The sequence below is a fragment of the Chinchilla lanigera genome, unplaced genomic scaffold (assembly GCF_000276665.1).
Source record: "Chinchilla lanigera isolate Chin_1 unplaced genomic scaffold, ChiLan1.0 scaffold00015, whole genome shotgun sequence".
In the NCBI taxonomy this organism is placed as follows: Eukaryota; Metazoa; Chordata; class Mammalia; order Rodentia; family Chinchillidae; genus Chinchilla; species Chinchilla lanigera.
Genome location: NW_004955416.1, coordinates 28,274,106 through 28,295,535, shown reverse-complemented (window position 1 = coordinate 28,295,535; position 21,430 = coordinate 28,274,106). Strand labels below are relative to the sequence as shown.

Below are 21,430 nucleotides of genomic sequence, written 5' to 3'. Positions count from 1 at the left end.
GGGTGCCGCACTGAGAGCTGCCTTTCTGCAGGGCTCAGCAGCCTCGTGTGCTGTTGCCCTGGGCCGGAAGCAGCCATGCCAGCTGTGCTGTGGCCCTGGCAGCTGGAACAAGGGGTTGGAACTTCAAGACAAAGGAACCACTCATTGTTTTCCCTGAAAAGCCTTTGGTGACCTACCGGAGGGGCACCATTTTCCTTTCCTGGGGTCCGGTCTGCCTAGCTGCTGACTCTCCTGTCTGTGAGAAGAGACCCCTTCTAAAAGTCTGTCCTTCTGTGGCTCCCTGTCCCTCCCCAGACAGATTCACAGTTGTTCCCTGGCACTGAGGCCTTCCCTGGGCTCTGACTCCCGCTCCAGCTGTGGCCCACTTCTCCTTCCCTGTCTGCTGGCTTTGGCAGAAGGACAGTTATCACAGTGTCTCCCAGATAGGCCCAGTCCTCTCTGTTTATGCGTAGGCTCGTGCTATTCCCATCCTTGCGTCTCCCGGCCTCTCACTTGGCTCAGTGTGTCACTGACCTGTGACATGCAGCTACCTCCTACCTGCCATGCTTGGTGAAGCACTACCTACCAGCCACTCCTCTACCCCTGGCTCGCTCCCCAGTGCCCAGCCCTCGGTGCCTCTGGCTTTGTTCCAGCTGTGTGTGGCTGTGTTATTTAGCTCCTCACATTGCTAAGTCAAGCTGCCCTGGTTAGAATAGGGCTTTGGAGAAAAGGGTCTCATGTCTTGTCGTGCCCCACTGGATCCTCGCAGAGTGACGGCTCAGTTGCCAGGTATTCTGAAGTGCCCACTAGATGCCTGCCCATCACTGAGCAGAAGCAGGGAGAGGAGCGGGTGCCAGAGAGCCTCGGGGACTGTAGACCTCACCGGCAAGGCATGTCCACCCCCCTGTTGGAAGATGCACTTGGTCACCAGAAAGGATTTATCTTTGAATGAACAGGTGGACCCCACCTTTGGGATTGTTTCAGATTTGCTCCCCCTAGTACCTAGACTGGCTGCATTTGCGTCATCTGGGATCTGTTAGAACTACTGAATCCTTGTCCACATCTCAGACCTGTCAGCCAGAATCTGCAGTATAACAGGATCCTCAGAGGATTATCTACAAATGGTGCTCTGAGAATGCTGGCTTTAGAGGATCCTCTAGAGCCTGCGGTAGGTACGGTTGTAAGGAGGGGTCAGTGGAGTAATGCACACAAAGAACCTACTAGCAGGCTGGGACTGTGGCTCAGTGGTGGAGTACTTACCTAGCTTGCAAAAGAAGAAAGAAAAAGAGGATCTTCTCATTAGATAGCTCTGTGCTCATTATAGACTGAGTTGCTGAGATTCTGGAGAGAGAGTGCGTTCACTTGCAGAGCATGTGAATGGAATGTTTTTTAAATTAATGCTTGGGGTACCTTAGGCATGTAGTATGCGTATGGTTCTGGCACAGACACCAAGAGAGAGAAGAAAAAAGTGACACACAATCTGAGGCTCTCTGAGCTCAGCGTGACGTTGGGGTGAACAGTACTGATGTGGAAGGTGCTGCAGGGCCAAGTACTGGTGTGAGAGGGGGAGTCGGGGAGCCCAGGAGTGGTGGGCCAGGCACTCGGTGAGGTGGAAGTAGGGGGACATGGCATGAACTTGACCTGTCACAGGATTGGGTTACAAATGGAACGAGTGCCAAGGAAACAACGGGGACCGCAGCACGGAGCTGGAAAGACGTATGCCACCTAGGGACAGGGGACGGAGGTGGGCCTCGGTCCTGGGAGACAGGCACGGGGTTGAAACTGGCCTTGACCCAAGCAGCCTGTGACAGCCAGTGCTTCCAAAGCAGCTGTACACAGCTTCAGCCTCCACTTATCCTCTCCTTCCCCATCCCTCAGAGCCCACCCCTAGGTAGAGCCACCTTTCGGTGCTCCTGACATAGGACAGCCTCCCTCTCAGAGTGTCCTTGTACACAGCAGCGCATTGTTCTCTTTCATATATGTTACTTCCTACGTCATAAACCCACAGACATTGTTATTATTCTTCCTCTAATCACTCAAGTGACTTTGAAATACTTATGAAAAGAAATGATACTTACTTACATACAATATACCATTCCCTTGCTCTTCCTTGTTTTTTCTAACTTCATATTTCTCTCTTGCTTCTGTTTTTCTTCAGCCTAAATAATTTCTCATATTATTTTTTGAAGCTTCTCCCACAGATGTTAAGGAATTCTCCCAGATTATAATCGAAAGTATCTTTCCTTCCTCTTCATTTTGGAAATAAATTTTGCCAATCATAGAATTCTAGCTTGGCATGCTTTTCTTTGGATACTGTGAAGATGTTATTCCATTGTCTTCTGGCATCTGTTGTTTCTGGCCGTGAAGTCAGTTGTCAACCCTATTTTATTTTCCCTTGTGTAATTTGTTCCTCTGGCCGCTTGTGTGGTGTTTCTTCTGTCTGTGCTTTGCCTGTGACTATAACAGCCTTTTGTGTAATTTTGTTTATATTACTACAGCTTGGGGTTTGCTGTGTTTCTTTTTTTTTTTTTTTTTCCCAGTACCAGGAACCGAACTCACGACCTTGTGCTTGCCAGGCAGGCTCTGTGCCATTGAGCTAAATCCCCAGCCCCTTGCTGTGTTTCTTAGTGGGTTTTTCTTTAATCAAATTTAGAAAATATTTTTTTGGTATTTCTTCATATGTTTAAATTCCATTTTCTCTTACAACTCTTTGAGTATCAGTAATAATTGTAAGGCTTTTTTTATCCCTTGCAGCTTATTGAGGCTACATTCATTTTCAAAAAAAATTTTTTTTTCTGAGTGCTTCTAACTAGATAATTTCTATGACATTGTTCTTAGTTTCACTCAATCTTTTGTTGTATCCAGTCAATTCTTGACTCTATACAGTGATGTTTTTAAAATTTTCCATACAATGATTTTTTTTGAAAATATACCTTTCTGTCTTTTGGTTTCCATTTGGCTCTATTTTACCACCTGTACATCTCTTCTGAGCTCCCCATCTCCTCACTCATTATGTCTTTTACTTTAGACACTTTATCAGGTTTACAAGAGGTACTTTTTAAAGTTTTTTGTACTAACTTAGGTCTTTTGAGAGTGTGTTTCTAATGATTGGTTTTACCCTTTACAATAGGTCACATATTCCTGTTCCTTTGCATTTGTCTAGTAATTTTTCATTGTGTGGTAGACATTTTTATACTGTATTGTAGAGACTCTGGATTCTGTTGTCCTTCTCTCAGTACTGTAGAATTTTCCTGTAGCAGTCATTTAAATTTGAAGTTTTAGAAACTTGATTGTTTATTTTTTATGGTTGGTCTCTCTGGTTTGTACCCACCCTTAGGGAAAATCTCCTAGTCCAGGCACATAGTCTTTATTCCTATAACATCATCCTTTCGGTATTTCGATGGAAAAACTGAAATGTTTACCAAGACCTCTAACTTAACAAGATTCAAACCCTGAATGTATTCCTCTGCTGTGAATAGTTAATGAAGTATCTGCTCAGCTCATTTAACCTTTCAGCTGTTGTTTTCCTCCTGCCCTTTTTGGAGTGTTGTCAACTGTGTGTAGTTCAGGGATCAGACAAGTGGTTAATTGGGATATGTACGTCTTCTTCTATATCTCTCTCCTCTCTAAGATCTCTCCTCCCAATGTCTAGCTACTCTGCAGTCCCCAAATGCATCCACTGAATCATCAAGATTATAAGATTACACTTTGCCAAATGTGTTATAGCCTCTCTACAAGAGAAATGGGGGGCTCCTGCAGAGGACAAATCATCTAAACTTGGATCATACTTAAGTATGGTTCCCTTCTTTCAAGAGTTGAATCCATGCCTTCCTCTGACTCCTTCTGCTTACACTCTACTGCCCTTAAGACATTTTTTAAATCAGTATTTTCTAGAGTTTAAATGATTGTCTTTAACTCTGCTCTTATTGAAACTAAAACTTATGATTTATATTTCTTTACCAGATATATTCTGTATTAGCTATCCATTACTGCATGGCAGTCATTCCAAAATGCAGCTCCTTAAAACAACAAGCATTTGTTCTTTAGCAAAGAGAGTCGCTTAGCTGACTGGATCTGGCTCCAGGTCTCTCACAAAGATGTAGTTAGACTGTTGGCTCTGACTGTAACTGAAGGCTTCACAGGGCTGAAGGATCTGCTCCCAGGATGGGCTTAGGTGACTACTGGGGAGGGCCTCAGTTCCTTGCTGGCTCTTTTGAGGAGGCATTGATTGCTCACCGTGCATACCTCTCCCTAGGGTTGTTTGAGTGATCCTCATAATATAAGACGTAGCTCTCCTCTTTGATGGTGATTCAAGAGAAGGGATAAGGAAGAATCATCAGTGTCTTTTATAACCTGGTTTCAAAACTCACACCGGCTCTTTATCCATACTCCATTCATGAGAAATGTATCATTAAGTCTAAGCAAAGGGAGAGGAATTTCATTTCACCTTTTGAATGGCAAAGTGTCAGAGAATTTGTGGACATAATTTAAAATTATTCATTTTCCTAAAATGAATCCTAAAAATTTCACTACATGTTTATACATATAGAATCATTTTGCTCACCACCTTTTCTTTATGAAATCTCACATTTCTTGTAAGTTGTATCACATAAAAATAATTCAATAAAGTGAAAGAAATAATGGAACTGTCCAAATTATATCTTAGGAGACAAACTCTCCCAGCCACCAGCACCCCCAGCCATATTGCCATCATCTTTGTCACCTGCACTGGGGAGGAATTACACCTTCTCAGGAATCCATACATGCATGTGTTATTGTCATTGATTTCAGAATAGAGAGTGGGCTACTCCTGTGTGTTTAATGGGGAGTCTCTAATGTATTTCATTTTAGAGAAATTTTAATTTTTTATGATGTTGCTGAGCTCCACATGGGTGATTTGTGCTCCCCTCCTGTATGTAATATTTCCATTAAAATATGTTAAAATTTTTATGATGTCAAATGTCTTTGTCTTCCTCTATGATGGCTTAGGATCTAGCTAGAACAGCCTAAGATAATAAATCAGTTCCCTTGTAGTTCCTCTAAAAACTTAGGTTTAGAAAAATTGTTTGTTTTAAAGTTTTTATGGTTTTTGTCTTTTTATTTTTGGAGTTTATTTCTATGAATTGTGAAAAGAAGAGCTCTAGCTTCATTTTCCCCCACGTTAATATCCAGTGATTTCCACATGCCATCCTACCACTCCCTGATTCCCTGTGTATGCTGGAACCTGACGTTCAATTCTTATGCTCCTTTTTAAATCCAGTAATACCACACTTTTAATTATTGTAGTTTAGGAGAGGTTTTTGGTTTTGTTTTTTGATAACTGATAGGACAAAGTTTTTCTTATAGTTCTTTTTTTCAAAATTTCTTGGCTATTTTTGCACATTTTCTCTTTCAGATGAACTTGAAACTCTGCTTGTCAAATTTCATTAAAAAATGCTGTTGGGATTTTGATTGGGATTGCATGGAAATTATAGATTAATTGGGGGAGAATTGACATCCTTACAATATTGAGTCTTCCCATCCAGGAACATGGTATGTTTTTATTTATTCAGGTCTTCTTTTACGTCATTTAAAAAACTTTATCACTTTCTCCATGTTGATCTTGCACACTTTTTATTGGGCTTATGTATAGTTTGGTTTTGTAAGGTTATGTGCATAATGGGTCATTACTGGAATGGAAATGAGCAAGCCATTGATTTTGGTGTGTTGATTTTTGTTTCTAGCCATCTTTTTTAGGCTATAGTTGTTATTGTTTATCCTTTGATTCTCCTGGCGTTTCTAGAGCATCATAAATAATAGCTACCTGTAAATATAATGATGGCCTTACCTCTTTAATATTAATAACTCATTTCTTTTTCATGCCTTATTTCAATATATAAGGACTCCTGATAAATATTGCATATTGGTGGTTTCTAAGTTCTGTTGTTGTACACAAGAATGCTTCTAGTTTTATATCATTTATAAATGTCTCCTGTAGGTTTCCTGTAGTTAGTCTTTATTAAATTAAGGAAATATTTTTATAGCCCTGGATTTCTAAAAGGTTTTGATCAGGAATTGATGTTAAATATTTTACATATTCTTTTTTCACAAAGCACCTACTTACAGATTTTTTTTTTTTGCTTTTACTGTTTAATCTGTTTAATGTAGTAAGTAGCACTAGTAGATTTTATAACATTTGAATAAATTTTCATCCTTGGAATATATTCTATGTGATTATTGGTATTATTCTTGCAGTGCATTGCTGCATTGCGTGGGTAACATTTTATGTATGGCTTTACATCTTATAAGGCAGATTGCACTATGGTTTCTGTGTTTTGAGCTGTCACTGTCTAGGTTAGGTGTCAGTTACACTGGTCTGGTGAGATGAGGTAGAAAACTTTCTGCCTTCTGTACTCTGAAACAGTTCATATATGATAGGCATTGCCTGCTTTGGGGAATGTTGGTGGGGCTGGGTTGTCAACCTTTCTGGATGCAGTAACTTCTTGAAGGACTAGATCTATTCAGGTTTTTTATTTCTCCTTGAGGAAATTTTGATAATTAAATTTTCCTAGAAAATTGTCCATTTCTCCAAGTTTTCAAATATATGACACAAATTTAATATCATCTAATTTTAAAATATGTCCTCCATAGTAACAATGGCTGTTCCTAATCTTAATAATGATTGTTCATAATCTTATTTATAACATCTCTCATTTTTCCCTTGATTAATAAAAAACTGCCATTTTTTATTAAGTAGGTTTTTCCAGAGAACTAGGCTGTATTATTAAGTTTCCTTTTTGTTTTAGAAATTTCTACTTTCTGTTATTTTTAAATCCCTTCAGCTTTCTAGTTTCTATTGTTTTCTTTTTTGTAGCCCCTTGAATGGAATGTTTATTAAATTCTTTACTTAGAGGACTATATGTGCCCTAATAAATTATACATGCCCTAATAAATTAATACATATATATATTCTCTTCAACAGCTATCATTGATTTGATTTTACCACACTTTTTGCTCTTCATTTCTAAATACTTTATAATTTCAGACCCACCCCACCCCCGCCATACTTGGAATTGAACCCATCCCCAGCCTTTAGTGAGACAGGATCTCACTAAGTCACTAAGTTACCCACACTGAACTCAAACTTGCAGTCCTCCTGCCTCGGCATCCCAGAGAACTGAGATTACCACCATGCCTGGATGAGAGTTTCTTTGTGGCCTAACATTTTTAGGTATATCCCAATGAATGTTTGAAAAGTATTTTTATTCTATAGTTTCTGAGTATAAGAATCTATATTTAAATTAGATGACAGGTTACAACTGGTGGCTATGTTTGGCCAGCAGATGCATTTTGTTTGACCCACACAGTACTTTTTTTTTAAATTGAGCAAACATTTACAAATACGGAGATTTTATATAAAAATATGGATTTGGGCTTCTCTTGAAAAATCAGACATGTTGGCCCTATTGAGTCCTCGTTCCTTCATGGCAACAGTTAGGGGGAGGTGCATAGCAGCTGCTTCTTACACCAAGGGCAGTTCATAGGTCAGCGGCATAAGTGCCTGCCTGGCAAGTGCAAGGTTCTGAGTTCGATTCCCAGTACAAAAACAAAACAAAACAAAACAAAAACAAACAAAAAACAACCCAGAGTGTTTCTCTACAATGTTCCGGTTAAATGAATCTCCACACTCCGCCCATTCACCCCTGCGTGCCTGTTGCCTGCAGGCCCTGCACTTGTCACCCATTGTTTGATCAAGCTGATTCACAATTTCTGGAATCTTCTTACTGTGTATCTACCCGACCTATTCCTGAGAAGGGATGTTGGTCTCCGTGATAACTATGGATTTTTCAATTTCTTTCAATTTTTGCTGTCTACATTTTATAGTTGTGTTATAAGATACATGAAAGATGTCTTTTCTTAGGGTAATTGAATCTTTAATCAATAGAAAAACCCTCTCTTTTTTTGCTTTTGATTATACTTTGGCTGATGGCAGTTTTGCCACATCTGCTAAGTTATTGTATCATTTCCTCATGTATATTTCATTTTTAACCTTATTTTTATAAATAGCATCCACTTGGATTATTTTTAACACAAATGAAGAATCTCTTATTCACTTGTGCTCATTTCAATTATATTTGGATTTATTTTTGTAATTGTATTTTGTTGTCATACATATATATTTTATATATAGTCTCTTCTCTCTAATGGCTTGAAAATTTTACAGTCTGTATTTCTATTATCCTGAAGCACATATGTTTGAAGATATGTAATTTGGTTTTGGTACCAGGAATCGAATTCAGGACCTCACGCTTGCCAGGCAAGTGCTGTGCCACTGAGCTATATCCCCAGCCCGGAAGTTATATTTTTCTATGTTTAATATCCCCTTCTGAGCAAATCAAGAACCTTACCCTGGCTGCAGGTCTCTTTGTTTTCTCTCCCTCCTCACCTCATCTGGAATTCAAACCCCATATTACTTTTTAACAGTTTTACATTATGCATCCATAGTTATGTGAGTTTAGGTATAAAAGTCAATTTTTTTGGTCACCATTGTTTCTTACCTCTATTTCTTATGTGATTTTATTTTACTAAATTTTCTTAGCTGCCAAATCATTCTTTAGAAGATATTTTTGAGTGTTTTCTATACATACAGATGGTTATATACAGAGTGAATTTTTGAGTCTTTGATATCTAATGTCTTTATTTTCTTCCTACAAAATGTACTGTTTTAAATTCAAAATAAATTGAAAAAATTTTCACCAAGAATCATAAAACATCACTCCATTGTCGTTGCATCTAGTGCTACTGATAAGGGTCATTCTCTGTCTGACAATTTCCTCTGCTTCAAAGTGTACTTCGCTGGATAATAATGTAGTTGTCCAAGCTCCCCATCAGCCCTGCTGCCATAGGTAGCATTGTGCCTTAGTTTTTTCTGCGTTGTTTGGCTGTAGGAGAGCAGTGATGTGTGAGCATTTTCCATCTTGCCAGGCGGCCCCTTTTCTGGTGTTTTAGCTGGAGAAATGGGGCTTTTTTTTTGTTGTTTTGTCTTGATTTTCTCGCTGCCAGTGGTGATTCTGGGGTGCCAGCATCTTTGTCTCCAACTCCGAAATACGAGTGACAGAAAAGAAGACCAAAAGACCTCATCACACCTCCTCCCTCAAGGCGCAAAGTCCCCAGTCCCTCTGCCTTCCTTTTCCCACCTTTCAGAGTTTTATGTTTGTTTCGTGGACATATCCAGGGTTTTCCTTTCCTGATCAGAGAAAATGGAGAGAGTTGCTTCTATTCTATCTTCCTGGAAGCAGAAGTCCTTTGGTTGACTGCTAACAGATATTATGTGATCTTGTGTCATGCTGAGTGTAGCAATAGTAACGTTGAAGGATTTCTTTTTCGCTCGTTCTCCTCATCTTGTTTCTTTGGATTCATCTGATTTTTGTTTATATTGCTCTTTAATTTGATGCTTCTCTTTCTCGTTAGTGCTTTTCTCAAATACATTTGCTGGTTCTTGGTTTTCGATTCCTGCTGTACTCAGACCCCTGTCAGTCTGAGTGGTTGTGCAGTCTCATGGCCGGGGTCTTGCTGGGATGCGGGAGGGTAGAGAACCTGTTCCTGGGGCCGTCCTCCTTCTGGGAGGATGGTGGGTGTACGTCCTAGGCCTGGAACATTTTTCTGGCTCTCTGGCTGCTGCCCTCTCTCACTGCATTTGCCTCCGGACAAATCCTGCTGCCACTCCCCGCTCAGCCTGGAGGGTGTGCAGCTGACATCCCTGTGCCTCGCTCACACACTGGGCCCCATCCTGAGCCTCCTGTCCTTGCACACCAGGTCTCGGGGTTCTGAGCACTTCTGGAATCGCTGCACCCCAGCTGAAGACCTCTCCTGCCAGGGAGCTGCGCCCCTACCGGTTCATCCCATCTACTTAGTGTCTGTTGAAGTTCCTGAGAATACCTTGCCTCTGCTGGTTACGATTTGCTCTTTTCCTTTAAACGTTTATTTTTCAGGTTTTGGACTCTGTGCGGAGGTAGGCCGTGTGCTCCATTCACCTTTTTGATTCGGTCTCCCTGGTATTTTTCGCCTGATGCTGGTAACAGCCATCGAGGCGTGCTGCTCGTTGCAGACGCTAACACCAAGCCCTTAGAGTCATCGCTGCATCTGGTGCTCAGTGATTCTGTGAGCTGGATATGATCACGGCTGCTTTACATCAGGGGAAACCAGTAGTCAGGGAGGTGAATTACCATGCCCAGGGCCATAGAGCAGAGCAGACATGAAATTGGCCCATTGACCTGAAAGTGGATTTCCCCTTTGCAGCCATAGCTGACACCAGGACATAGCAGCGACCCCATGAGGACAGCTGCCCTGGAGCCCAGGCGCTGGAAGCAGAAGCAAAAGGAAAGCCTTCATGGTGTGCAAATTCCATATTGTTTTTCTTGGCACAATTCATATTCCTTCTAAACATGATTTGGCCTTGCTTCTTTCTACTGGCCTAAAAAAAAATGATGATGGGAATAGCATAAGAAGGTCGTAGCAGAGAGTAGCAGTCATCTTTCTGAGCCTCTTTGTTCGTTTAAGACTTCTCTTTTTTTTTTTTTTGTCTTTTTAAAATTTAATCTTTAAAAAAATGTTGGCACGACACATAATTCTGCTCCTTTCCTGCTTTGCTCCTTCCCCATGGCCACATCGGCTCCTGACTGGCACCCTCTGGCTGGCACGGCGGGGTGACTTTCCGACTTTACTTCCCCTTAGTATCACCGTCTGGGCGGCAGCAGCTTACCCACAAGGTGAGCTCTGAGGTGAGCTCCTGGACACAGGGCCCTTCCTGCTGGTGTCTGCACAGGTGTGAGCCCGTCCTCTGCGTCAGGCCTCCTGGCTCTGTGTCCTACCCGGCATGCTCTGCCGTAGGCTCTCCAGAGCCACAGGTTCTCACTGGGCCTGAGCCAATTTGCTCGTCAGCAAAACTTGCAACTTAGACCATGGGGCAGGTGAGGAAAGCCCTCGGCCCTTTAACTTCACGAGCACCTAGCCTGTGCTGGGCTCCTCACTGATGCCGTTGCTTAACGGGACATTTTCCTGGTCGGGAGCAGTGTTAGGAGGCACGTGGCATTTCGGTACAGCGTACTCTGCTTCTGAGAAGCAGCGCTAGCCGGGGACCCAGTCCCTGAGGCTGTTTGGGAGCAGCTAGCTTCTGGGACATGCAGCAAGGGAAACCCTTCAGCCCTGAGGGATGCTTCGAAGCGAGAAAAACTCCCCTGCTCAGGCCTTGAGAAGTGTGCACGTCTTTTCAGGCCCTGTTTATTTCTGGGAAGGAAAAGTAAACAGCAACAACCTAATTTCTGTTGGTGTTTTTTGCTTCCTATTTTGATTGGGGAACTAAATCATATTTTTCCTTTCATAAACATGAAAATGTTAAGTACATAATGGCTAAATTAATCCATGCCCATAAATTGGTTAATTATGTTAATTCTGAATCACAAAATTCAGTCTCATTAGTGTTTCCATTAAGCAGTTTAGGCTTGTGAGCGTTTTAGGAGAACCGTTTAAGCCCCAGATTACTCTTCAAAGACTCCAAGTGCATTTTCAACCGCACTAGGATTTAAAATTCACTGGGAGGTTTGGAGGGGATTTGGTGAATGTTAGGGACCAGTACCATCAGGGAATAGGGGTTCTACATCCCTGTCCTTCACTGCCTCCATTCTAATCAAAGGCCCCCGCCTGCTGGCTCTGAGGACCCCTAGGCATAGCAGGAGCCATCGAAAGGAGGAGGTGGACAAGAATTCTCCATAGCTCTTTGTTCTGTATCTCTGATCACCATTCCCTCACCAGGCCGCCTGGCTGCCATTTTCCTCAGAGGACAGGTGAGACTCACTTCCCAGTGCTGGGGGCAAAACAGACCGGGGTTCCTGAGATGTGTGTGAGGAGTATAGATAGACTCAAAGGCTCAGAGAGGGTACCTTCAAGTCTCAGTGACAAGCTCTTGGATGGCTGTATTAGCTCTCTCGTTGCTGGACACAATACCCTACACCCACAATTTAAGGGGGACAAAATTAATTTGGCTCACGTTTAAAGGGGTGCAGTCCATGGCTGGCTGCTTCCAGGGCAGGAAGATCACGGCAGAAGTTCATGGCAGAGCAGAGCTGCTTAGTTTACAGTGACCAGACAGCAAAGCAGGGGAACAGTGCCAGAGAGGAAGAGGAGAGGGACCAGACATAGACCCAAAGACCGTGCCCCTGTGACCCACCCAGTTGTGCCCCATCAGTCTCAAGGCAGATGCCAAAGCCAGTCAAGTTGACACCACACCCTGCCCACCACGGTGGCCTTTCCTCATGGTAGCATTTGTCTGATTTCTGCTGTCCTCTTCAGAAGGTAGCTCAGGGTATGTGTTGGCTTTTTCTCTGTCGCAACCACAATCCTCTTGGGGTTTCTACCATCCTCACCTGCAGTATAAATACACGGGTGCTGTATCTGGCCCCAAGGTATGCTCTGCTGCCCTACCAGCCCTCACTGAACCGCTGAGTCCCAGGCCATTCACCCGACTCCACTACCAAGTGGGGAGACGAGAGAAAACTCAATGTAGATGTCAGCTCTTAAGACGATGACTTAGGCTTTTCTTTCATCAGTCCTTGAAAAAGGACCTGATTATGAAAGAAAGATGCAGTTTTCATTATTTTTATGCTTGGTAAGGCTACCTGATGAGGAGACAGCTGCCACTGTTAAAAAGCGGTTTGTGAGTCACGGTTCCCAAGAGTTCCGGGCACATCGCACCACGCAGGGCCTCACAGAGGAGCAGTAGGGTCAGGTGGGGGCCAGAAAAACGGACCTGTAATGGTTTCTATGGGAAAGACAAAGCATGGCAGGAAGAACAAGCCTGAGATTGGCTGGTTAATTTCATCAGGCCCTACAGGGACAAATGCTGTCTGTATCTGCCCTGGAGTGGTTAGGATAGAGGAACAGTGGCCAGAGGTGTGAGAGCCCATTAGAAGACCAGTGGAGGCATCCTCTCTGAATTGGTTGGTTTGCATATGAAAGATGCACTCCTGGGCCAGTGTGTTCACTCTCCCTAGGAATTGGCTAGCCCTGGAAGGGACGGTCTTTACAGGGTTAACCAGACCCCAGATGTCAAAGCTTGGAATATGGCAAATCAGAAGACAGTTAACACAAGCCCCCTGCGTAGGACAGGCCTCATCTCAAAGGCCCAGGGCCTCACGGAGGGACTCGGGCCTGCTTGCTGCTGCTTCACTGGCTGCAGCTGTGTTTCCACCCTGAAAGGAGACAGAACGGCTCCATCAGGAGATGAGGAGCAGAACAGGAAGCCAAGAGAGACAGCTTGGTGGTGATCCCTGGTGGATCTCCCGCACGCTGCACATGTGTGACAACGGCAGATGGAGTTGTGACAGTGCAAATGTAGATGTGGCTTGATAGCTCAGTAGACCACAGCTCCCTGGGGTTCCTAGCGCAAGATTGCCCTATGGGGACACATTGAGAGATTGCAGAGCTCGAGTACAGACTTGGGTGGTAACGACAGTTGGCAGAAACGTTTTAGGTTTGTAGCATTTTAAACAACTGTTGAAACTTTGCTTGTCCCAGCATGGCTGCTCCTAGAACAGAATGTACTATAGTTTTACTGAAAAGGAAGGAACTCCAAAACAAATAATTCTCTGTGGATTTACTAAAATAAACTCAGGATTAATGAGCAGATTTGTTGGAGAGGCCCATTTGTCACACTCAGGAAGCAACAATCTAATTTTACTTGCTACTGTTCATTGCTTTTGCCATGCCATTCATTTGCTGAAGGCAAAATACATTACTTCTCAGTGAACAAAAGTGGGCCCTTCGTGGTCTGCTCACCTGCTTTCCTGCAGACACTGGCAGCCCAGGGGAGGCGGCTGACTTCTATCGTGGGTGTGTGTGAGTGTGTGCTTAGGTGGGTGTGCGTATGTGTGCACGCTCGTGCACTCTCCCTTTTTCTTTTAAGATCGAGCTTCCTCAGAAGGTTTTCAAGGCAAATGCTTAGTATTTGCTGTTTTAGGGCTGACTGCATGTTGATAGGTTTACCCTGCTCTATGCAAACCTATGATTTGGGAAGTCAAGATATAAATAAGAAACAGGGAGAGAAGAAGTAGGATAGGTCACTATGAAAACAGTGGCATTGTTTTAACTTTACCAAGAGACTTATACAACAGTTCATTTCAGCAAGCTCTCCCAGGGCATTTAAAATGTTATTGGGCTTAAGCAATTTAATAAGAATGTGTGTATCATTGAAAGTGAGGCAAACCTGTCCGATTCCTTCCTAAGAGCTTCTTGGGGTACCTAGAATGATCTGTTGTGGGATTTCGCCCTGATAGCAGTCTGACTTGTTCACCCAGACATGAAGTGCTTAGGTCCAGGAAAATGAGCATCTTCTTTCCTTTCAGTGCTCCTTCCACCTCGTGCCCACACACCCATCCTGAGAGCGGACTGCCCAAGCGTGTTTATCTTGCCACCGTGAGCTCTGAACCCAGCAGACAGAAAAGCAATCCATTAGCAAGCTAACAACAGGGAGTTAATTTGCCATCAAAATGACTTGTCCAAATTATTTTTGTACCCAGCAATTTATAGTAAATGGGCCTTTCTTTTTTCATTAGAGAAATGATTGCTGTTTTTCTTTTCCTTGGCATTTCCAGAGAGCCATTCACATTGAAAGCTAATGTTGGAACAGCAGGTTTCTACTGAAAATATTTACCTTTTCTCTGTTGGCAACTTGTCAATGTTGGGGAAAATAGATGCTCCATTAAAATCTAAATACATGCTGCTTGCTTTCTCACACATTCATCAGTCCTTTTCCAAAACGAAAAGCATCGTGAGAGATGTTGGAAAATCATTCTGGTCTTACATTTTTACATATTTTTGGATGTCTTCTAGCATCCTGTTCTTGTTAAAAAATAGGCACTTCACCTCTTCTAATTTACGTGAGAAGTCCTAAAATAGCAGGTTCAGTTTCACCACTAGAACATCAGAATAGGCTTTGGCTGCCTGTGTAGCCAGCAAGGTATCCCCTAGAAAGTCCATTGCTAAATGTAAAGCCATAAAGATACTACTTTTATGTATCCAGCAGCACTGGATACCAGAGTATACCAGTCTGCTTTCCATTGCCATAGTAAAATACTGAGGTTGGATAACTTATAAAGCAAAGAGGCTTCTTCAGCTCACAGTTTCAGAGCCTGATAGTTCAAACGGCATAGCGCCGGCTCTGCAACCTTTTCCCACAAGGCATCCTGGCAGATAGGACCGTGGCAGGAGCCTGTGCTAGAGGGAGATCTTACAGTGAACCAAGAAGCCACAGAGCAACAGGGGCCAGTCTTGCCCTTTTATAGCCACCCTCTCTCTCAGGACTTAACCAGGGTCCCACAAGAACTACCTTAGCCCCTTGTAACCACAGCACAGCACCCCCAAGGGCCTAACCACCTCCCAGTAGGCTCCCCTTAAAAGTTCCATCCCCTCCCCGCATCACCTCACTGGGGCCCTAGCTGCCCACCTATGAACCCTTGCGGAGGATGCACTCAAACCATATCTAAACCATAGCACGAGCCTTAGCTTATATTTTCAGTGATCTTCTCAACTACCAGGGGAATGTTGTAGACGGGAACTTTGAGAGGTTGAGTTCGTGGCGCAAGGTCATGCACATCTGAAATCCTCCCAGGACTCTGGCCCTGACTGCCACACACGCATACCACCACCACCACCACCGTGAGCTGCCTCTGTCCCGCACACCATCAGCTCCCTGCGTGGGCTGCGGCCTCTCTTGGAGGATTGCGGCTGAGTAGGCTGGGTGCTTGGGTCCAGCATCCTTGAAACAGCCACAGAGACAGAAGTGTACAGACCAGAGACTGGGGAAGGACCGTGTGTCATGGCTACCCCAACTCCCAAAGGAGAAAAGACAGTGAGCCATTGTCACAGCCCATGTGGGCTGCAGCTAGCGTGGCTCTGTCCTGCCTGTAAAAGAAACCTTCCCATTGGTGCCAACCAACCCAGGGAAGATCTGGGCTCCGTTATGTCTCCCTTGATCTTCAAAGGGAAAGAAGCTCTTAGTATTAATTAAGGGCCTCTGCCACAGCGGTTACAGCACGGGTACAGCATGTGCGCAACGTAGATGAGGCCCTGGGGTCAGTCATCAGTAGGGGTGAGAGAGACAGAGAGAGACAGAGAGGGAAAAGAAGGAGAAGGAGAAGGAGAAGAAGAGAGAAGAAGGTGGAGGAGGGAGAGGAGAGGAGGGGAAGGGAGGGGAGAGGGGAGAAGGGAAGGGAGAGACTTTATAAAGAGATATCACAAAGTAAAAAGATAAGACGTAAACTGAGTTTTTTTATAAGCTATATGACCAGCAAAGGATTAATTCCCAGTACAGCCAAAATTAAATGATATATTACTTAAACATGCGTGCAATTGTATGGAAAGAGTAGTTTTTAAAAGACCATGGATGAGTAATCCAAAATCCTGAGCAGTTTTCTCTGAGAGGCAGGAGGTGGTAAGGACACACAGCGGTCCGCCATGGGTCACATCCTCATTCTTGTATCAGGTAGGGGTTTTATGGGGCCTGTTATTTTATGAGACTTTATAACTAAAATGTATGTGAATACAGCTCTTCATACATATCGCATAGTAGATCTTAGAAAATAAAGGGGGAAGTAGTTATTATTATTATACCTGTTTCTACAAATGGGAAAACTGAGGCTCGCCAGGGTCAAGCCAGCAGCTTCCTGTGTGCTTGGCAGTGTACATGGGTTCCCCTTTTTAGTTTGGCACCCCGTAAAGACAGAAACTGTCATCGCTGCAGTGTACAGAAAGCGGAGGCCTCATGAGATGAGAGAACCGCCAGGGTCACCTCCTGGTCACAGCTGGTGGTCGTGGCATGCAGGTCAGTGGAGCGGGCTCTGCTCCACCATCCTCCCCTCTGGTGCAGGCAGCAGGGTGTCTAAACCCCTTGCAGTGTGGTCAGTGGCGCTCGGTCAGTGGTGTCTTCCGTGTGCTGTCCTGGTAGCCAGGTAGCTCAGGTAACGAAGGGAGGAAATAGATGAAGGCCAAGAGAGAAGAGCGTGCTGAGGCCTTCAGCGTATTTCTACTGCTTACTTTCAGGGCCGTAAAACTCGGAGCCGGCTCCTCCCATGACTTCAGCCCCATCCTCCGTCACTGCCGTGCCCGTTTGGTTGGCACAGCTTCCCGGCGCTGGGCATGTCGTTGGACTTTGATGTTAATTTTGAGTACAGTTCCCAGGCTTTCAGAGCAGGAGTTTCCAGTTAAGCTTCATGTCCCCCACTTGAGTGTAGGGCGCTAAGACACTGTGCTCTACAACAGCCCTTCCAACGGCCACACGAAGGGCATGCTGAGGACCCGCCACAGCGACTCCTGTGTCATGCCTCCTTGCTCCTGACTCAGGACCCTCAAGGCAGATGGTAGGGGAAAACGTTAAGCAAACCTTCAAAACTGACTAGAATGGAAAGATGTCCTACGCCTTGGTCTTCAGTTTTCCCTGTAGATAAGAAGTTTCTTACCTTCCAAATCATAGTTCTGTCATTTAAACCATAACACGTCGTTTAGTTATTTGTTTGTAATCCACATGCTACTTTTTTAAAATCCATGTGCTGCTGAGAACATATAAGATAAGAAATCAGAAATGTGTGTGTTAGGGATCTCTGCCCATTAGTTATCCATCAGAAGTGAGAGCAGGATGTACTTGCAATTAGTTTAAAGCGATAGGACGGGAGGATTTAATTCACATAAAACATTAGTCCCTGGGCACCAAGGGAGGGTCTCTCCTCCCTGTCTCCCTCCTGCGTGAGTCCTAACTTGTCTCTTGACCTCAGGGGGAACTCACTGTAGTTGTCCCTTGGAATTTAAGAAGGATTGGCCCTAGGACTCCCCGCAGATACGAGATTCACAGATGCTCGAATCCCGTATGTGAAATGGCATAGTGTCTGCGGAGAATCTCTGCACATCCTCCTACATCCTTTGAATCATCACTAGGTGATTTATAACACCTCACGCAATGTGGATGTGGTGCGACTACTGCGTTGTTCAGGGATACATTTCCACTACTGTGTAGGGGATAATGACTAGCAGAAAAGTCAGTGCTATTCAGTACTGACATCACTGTTTTCTGAACATTTTTGATGTGTGGTTGGTTGAATCCTTAGATACTAAACCCGTGCATATGGAGAACCAGCTATATTTTGTTTGCTATATTCAAAGTTTCTGTTTTGCAACCCCGTTATGTGTTGATATAGATTCTGGGGTATTAGGAAGCCCAGTATAGCTAAGGCTGAGGGATCTGTGTGTGATGAGACCCAGAGAGAGGGCTTCCTGGGTTGGGGGCTTGGTGAGGGGAGAAATACAGCAACTATGAACAACCATGTCTTCAAAGAGGTTTTAATGGCACAAGACAATGTTCCATATAAAGTTCAGTTAAAAAAAATCTGGAAAGGGCTGCGGATTTAGCTCAGTGGCAAAGCGCCTGCCTGGCAAGTGCAAGGTCGTGAGTTCAGTTCCCAGTACTGGAAAAAAAAAAAATCTGGAAAGCCAAACATGGTGGCACACACCTGTAATCCCAGCACTCAGGAGGCTGAGACAGGAGGATTGCTGAAGGTTCAAGGCTACCCTAGGCTACAAAATGAGTTCATGGCCAGCTGAACTGCATAGAGAGACCCTGCCTCCAAAATAAAAAAAGAAATCTGGAAAGAAAGTAAAAGTATATGCTGCAGGCAAAGAAAAATATTAAAAGAAAGTAACCAAAATATTATCATTTGTTATTTCTGTATTTCCCAAACTTTCATCAAAGAGCGGATATTATTCTTACAACCAGAAAAAGTCCCCTTTTCCATTACATCTTAAGTAACTCTGAGGTGAAGAACTTGTTTTGACCAAAAGCATGGCCATTGCACATGCAGAGCTAGGTCCAGTGTAAGGGGATGTCCAGGGGCCTCTGAGGGGCGTGGCAAGGTTCTCTGAAGCTTGGAGAAGTCTGACTTCGTTTCTTGGCTGTCATTACCCTCTGCTTCCCAGCTTCCTGCAAGCACCCCCCCGCTTCCTTCTCGGGGTGAGGTATGGTTGGGAGGGGACACCTCTGCCAGGTGTAGAGTGTGACCAGGAGAGGAGGCAAACACTGACAGAGGTCCCTGGCCAGGGCCGCAGGCACTGGGAGAGGTTTGTGGGAGCCCACTCCCGCCTGTCCTTGAGGAAGCTGGATTCCCCACCTTAAGACCCCTCCTGGGAACGTGGAACTGAACACAGATGCAGACGAGATGGCCAGCCAGGTCCAAGGCCGCCGTCCCGCTCTTCCGTGGGCTAGGGCAAGGGCTCCTGTCTTCCGGGTTAAAGCTCGTTGTGTGACTCATCACACATTTACATAGGATCAACTCATACAGGACAGAGACATAGACATAAACGACGAACAGCTGGGCGAGTTGAAAAAGACTCCAGAGTTCTGTAGGAGCGATGTGCGATTTTAGATGGCAGCGTGGCCCCGTGGTACCGAGAGCAACGCTCTGAGTCCCCTCCTCTGGAGGCACTGCGGTCGGTTTTCTTTGTTGCCTCCACACAGCAGGCACACTTTACACTGCGGCCTGCAGTGTCATTTTAATTTTCTCACCTCAGCCAGCGCAGGGAGGGGGAGTGAAGTTTCCAAAACAGTGTGGGAGTTCCCCCTGGGGAGCTCAGCGACGCTGCAGCCAGATCTAAGCTGCTTGGGGCTCCCCGGCCTTGCTCGTCGCCCGGCCCAGGGTGGCCCCTCCTGTGCGCTGGGCACCCTGGGCGCTGCTGACAAGCTTCCCCTGTGCTTTCAGGCATCCGCATGCTGGACGGCGATGTGACGGATGTGGTTGAAGCCAAGTCCCTGGGCATCCGACCCAACTACATCGACATTTACAGCGCCAGCTGGGGCCCGGATGATGACGGGAAGACAGTGGACGGGCCGGGCCGACTGGCTAAACAGGCTTTCGAGTACGGCATTAAAAAGGTGTGAGTAACACAGGGCTGCAAGGGAGCTCATGGGGTGAGGATGACAGTGAACGATTTTAACAGCTAAATATCAGAGCAGCGCCAGCCACAGCCCCGGAACAGGACTGGCAAAGAAGCGCTGCAGTGCCAGGGCCAAAGTGAGAGAGAAGTCACCTGGGGCTCAGGGAGGTGGCCATTCACCAAGTTGAGTGGAAGGTGGCATCTGGTCCAGAGAGGGTCCGGCTGGCATTCCCTTGCCTAGCCCTCTCTACCCTGGGGCCTGCCGTCCCGGCTGAGGGGTGTACAGGTGGGTGGGAGTCGTATCATCTGCCTGTTCCTTGGACTCTGCAGTTGGAAAGGCTGTCCTTGGTCTCAGCCCACCTGCACACTAAACTGCTCAGCTGTGGAGCTTTCTGTGTCCATCATGGGCCACGTGGTTAATCCAGCATCTTACTGTAGCCAGAAGCCATGGTCTGGACGTCCCACCACCACCGGCAGCACACAGCCCAACAGAATTGGAATTTCTGGATAGATCCTCACCAGGGACAAAGCAGAGGACACATGCCAGAGGCTGGCTGTCCACTGAAGCCAGGGAGGCTGGTAGGCTCCTCCCAGGGACCACGGAGCAGCCACTGTGTTCATCCCTTTGGGGCTTCACGGGTCAGGAAGGCTGGGGGCTGCGGAGAATGTGCTTGGAGATGAGCCAGCTCTGACAAGCAGGTGAGGTGGCAAGGCAGACCTCTGCGTGAGGACGGCTTCACGGAGAGGACAGATGGAGCCGTGGTCAGCATCCAGGAGACCCTGGCTGGCCTAGTAACCCCCAACCCACAGCATCCAGTGTGGCCGAGGGGTGCTGGTGGTGGTGAGGGGTTCCAGCAAGAACTTTAGGCATCTCTGACTTCTGTGGGGCAGGAGAGGAAAGGGGTGGGGGGTGCTGAGCCCATTGTATCGTTTAAATAATTTAAAGTTCTTACGGTATGGTAACCCATGCATATGATTAAAATGTGATTAATAAGTAGTAAGCAGATCAAGTGGTACCAGAGGATTACGCTGATAGCAGCCTTTCTTTTTTTTCTTTTTTTTTTTTTTCCACAAAAACAATAGAAGCAATGCAGAATTTCAGACAAGGTGACAGGAAATGAACAATGGTTGTTGTATTACATATCAATATCTTCAAATTGGACACTCAGATAAACAAATATAGACATGTAAGATTAATCAAACACTTAAACATTAGCTGTTCTTTTGAATAGAGCAATAAAAGTCAGTGGTACCACTATGTTAGTGATCCTGTGTATACATATATACATATTTTTCTCCTTATTTCTTTACTCTTTTTCCTCATCCCGTTGTTCTTTCCTTTTAAGCAGTTTCCTTTCATTTCACAATGTCTATTGTACCTCCTAGATTTTATTCACTTTTTCAGGTTCCTACACTAGTGAGACGATATTGTGTTTACATGTGCGGGTCTGATTTATTTCACTAATGCATATGGTCTCTAGTTGTGTCCATTTACCTATAA

At 44.9% G+C, this 21,430-nt stretch overlaps 1 protein-coding gene across 2 annotated transcripts in view; it reads left to right on the top strand.

Moving 5' to 3' along the window:
* Pcsk6 (proprotein convertase subtilisin/kexin type 6) overlaps positions 1-21,430 on the top strand; it is a 129,930-nt gene that overhangs the window by 19,162 nt on the left and 89,338 nt on the right. For both annotated transcript variants that reach the window (XM_013512589.1, XM_013512588.1), the window contains exon 6: positions 19,755-19,927. In XM_013512589.1, the coding sequence (XP_013368043.1) occupies positions 19,755-19,927 (173 nt within the window). The remainder of the gene's footprint in view (positions 1-19,754; positions 19,928-21,430) is intronic.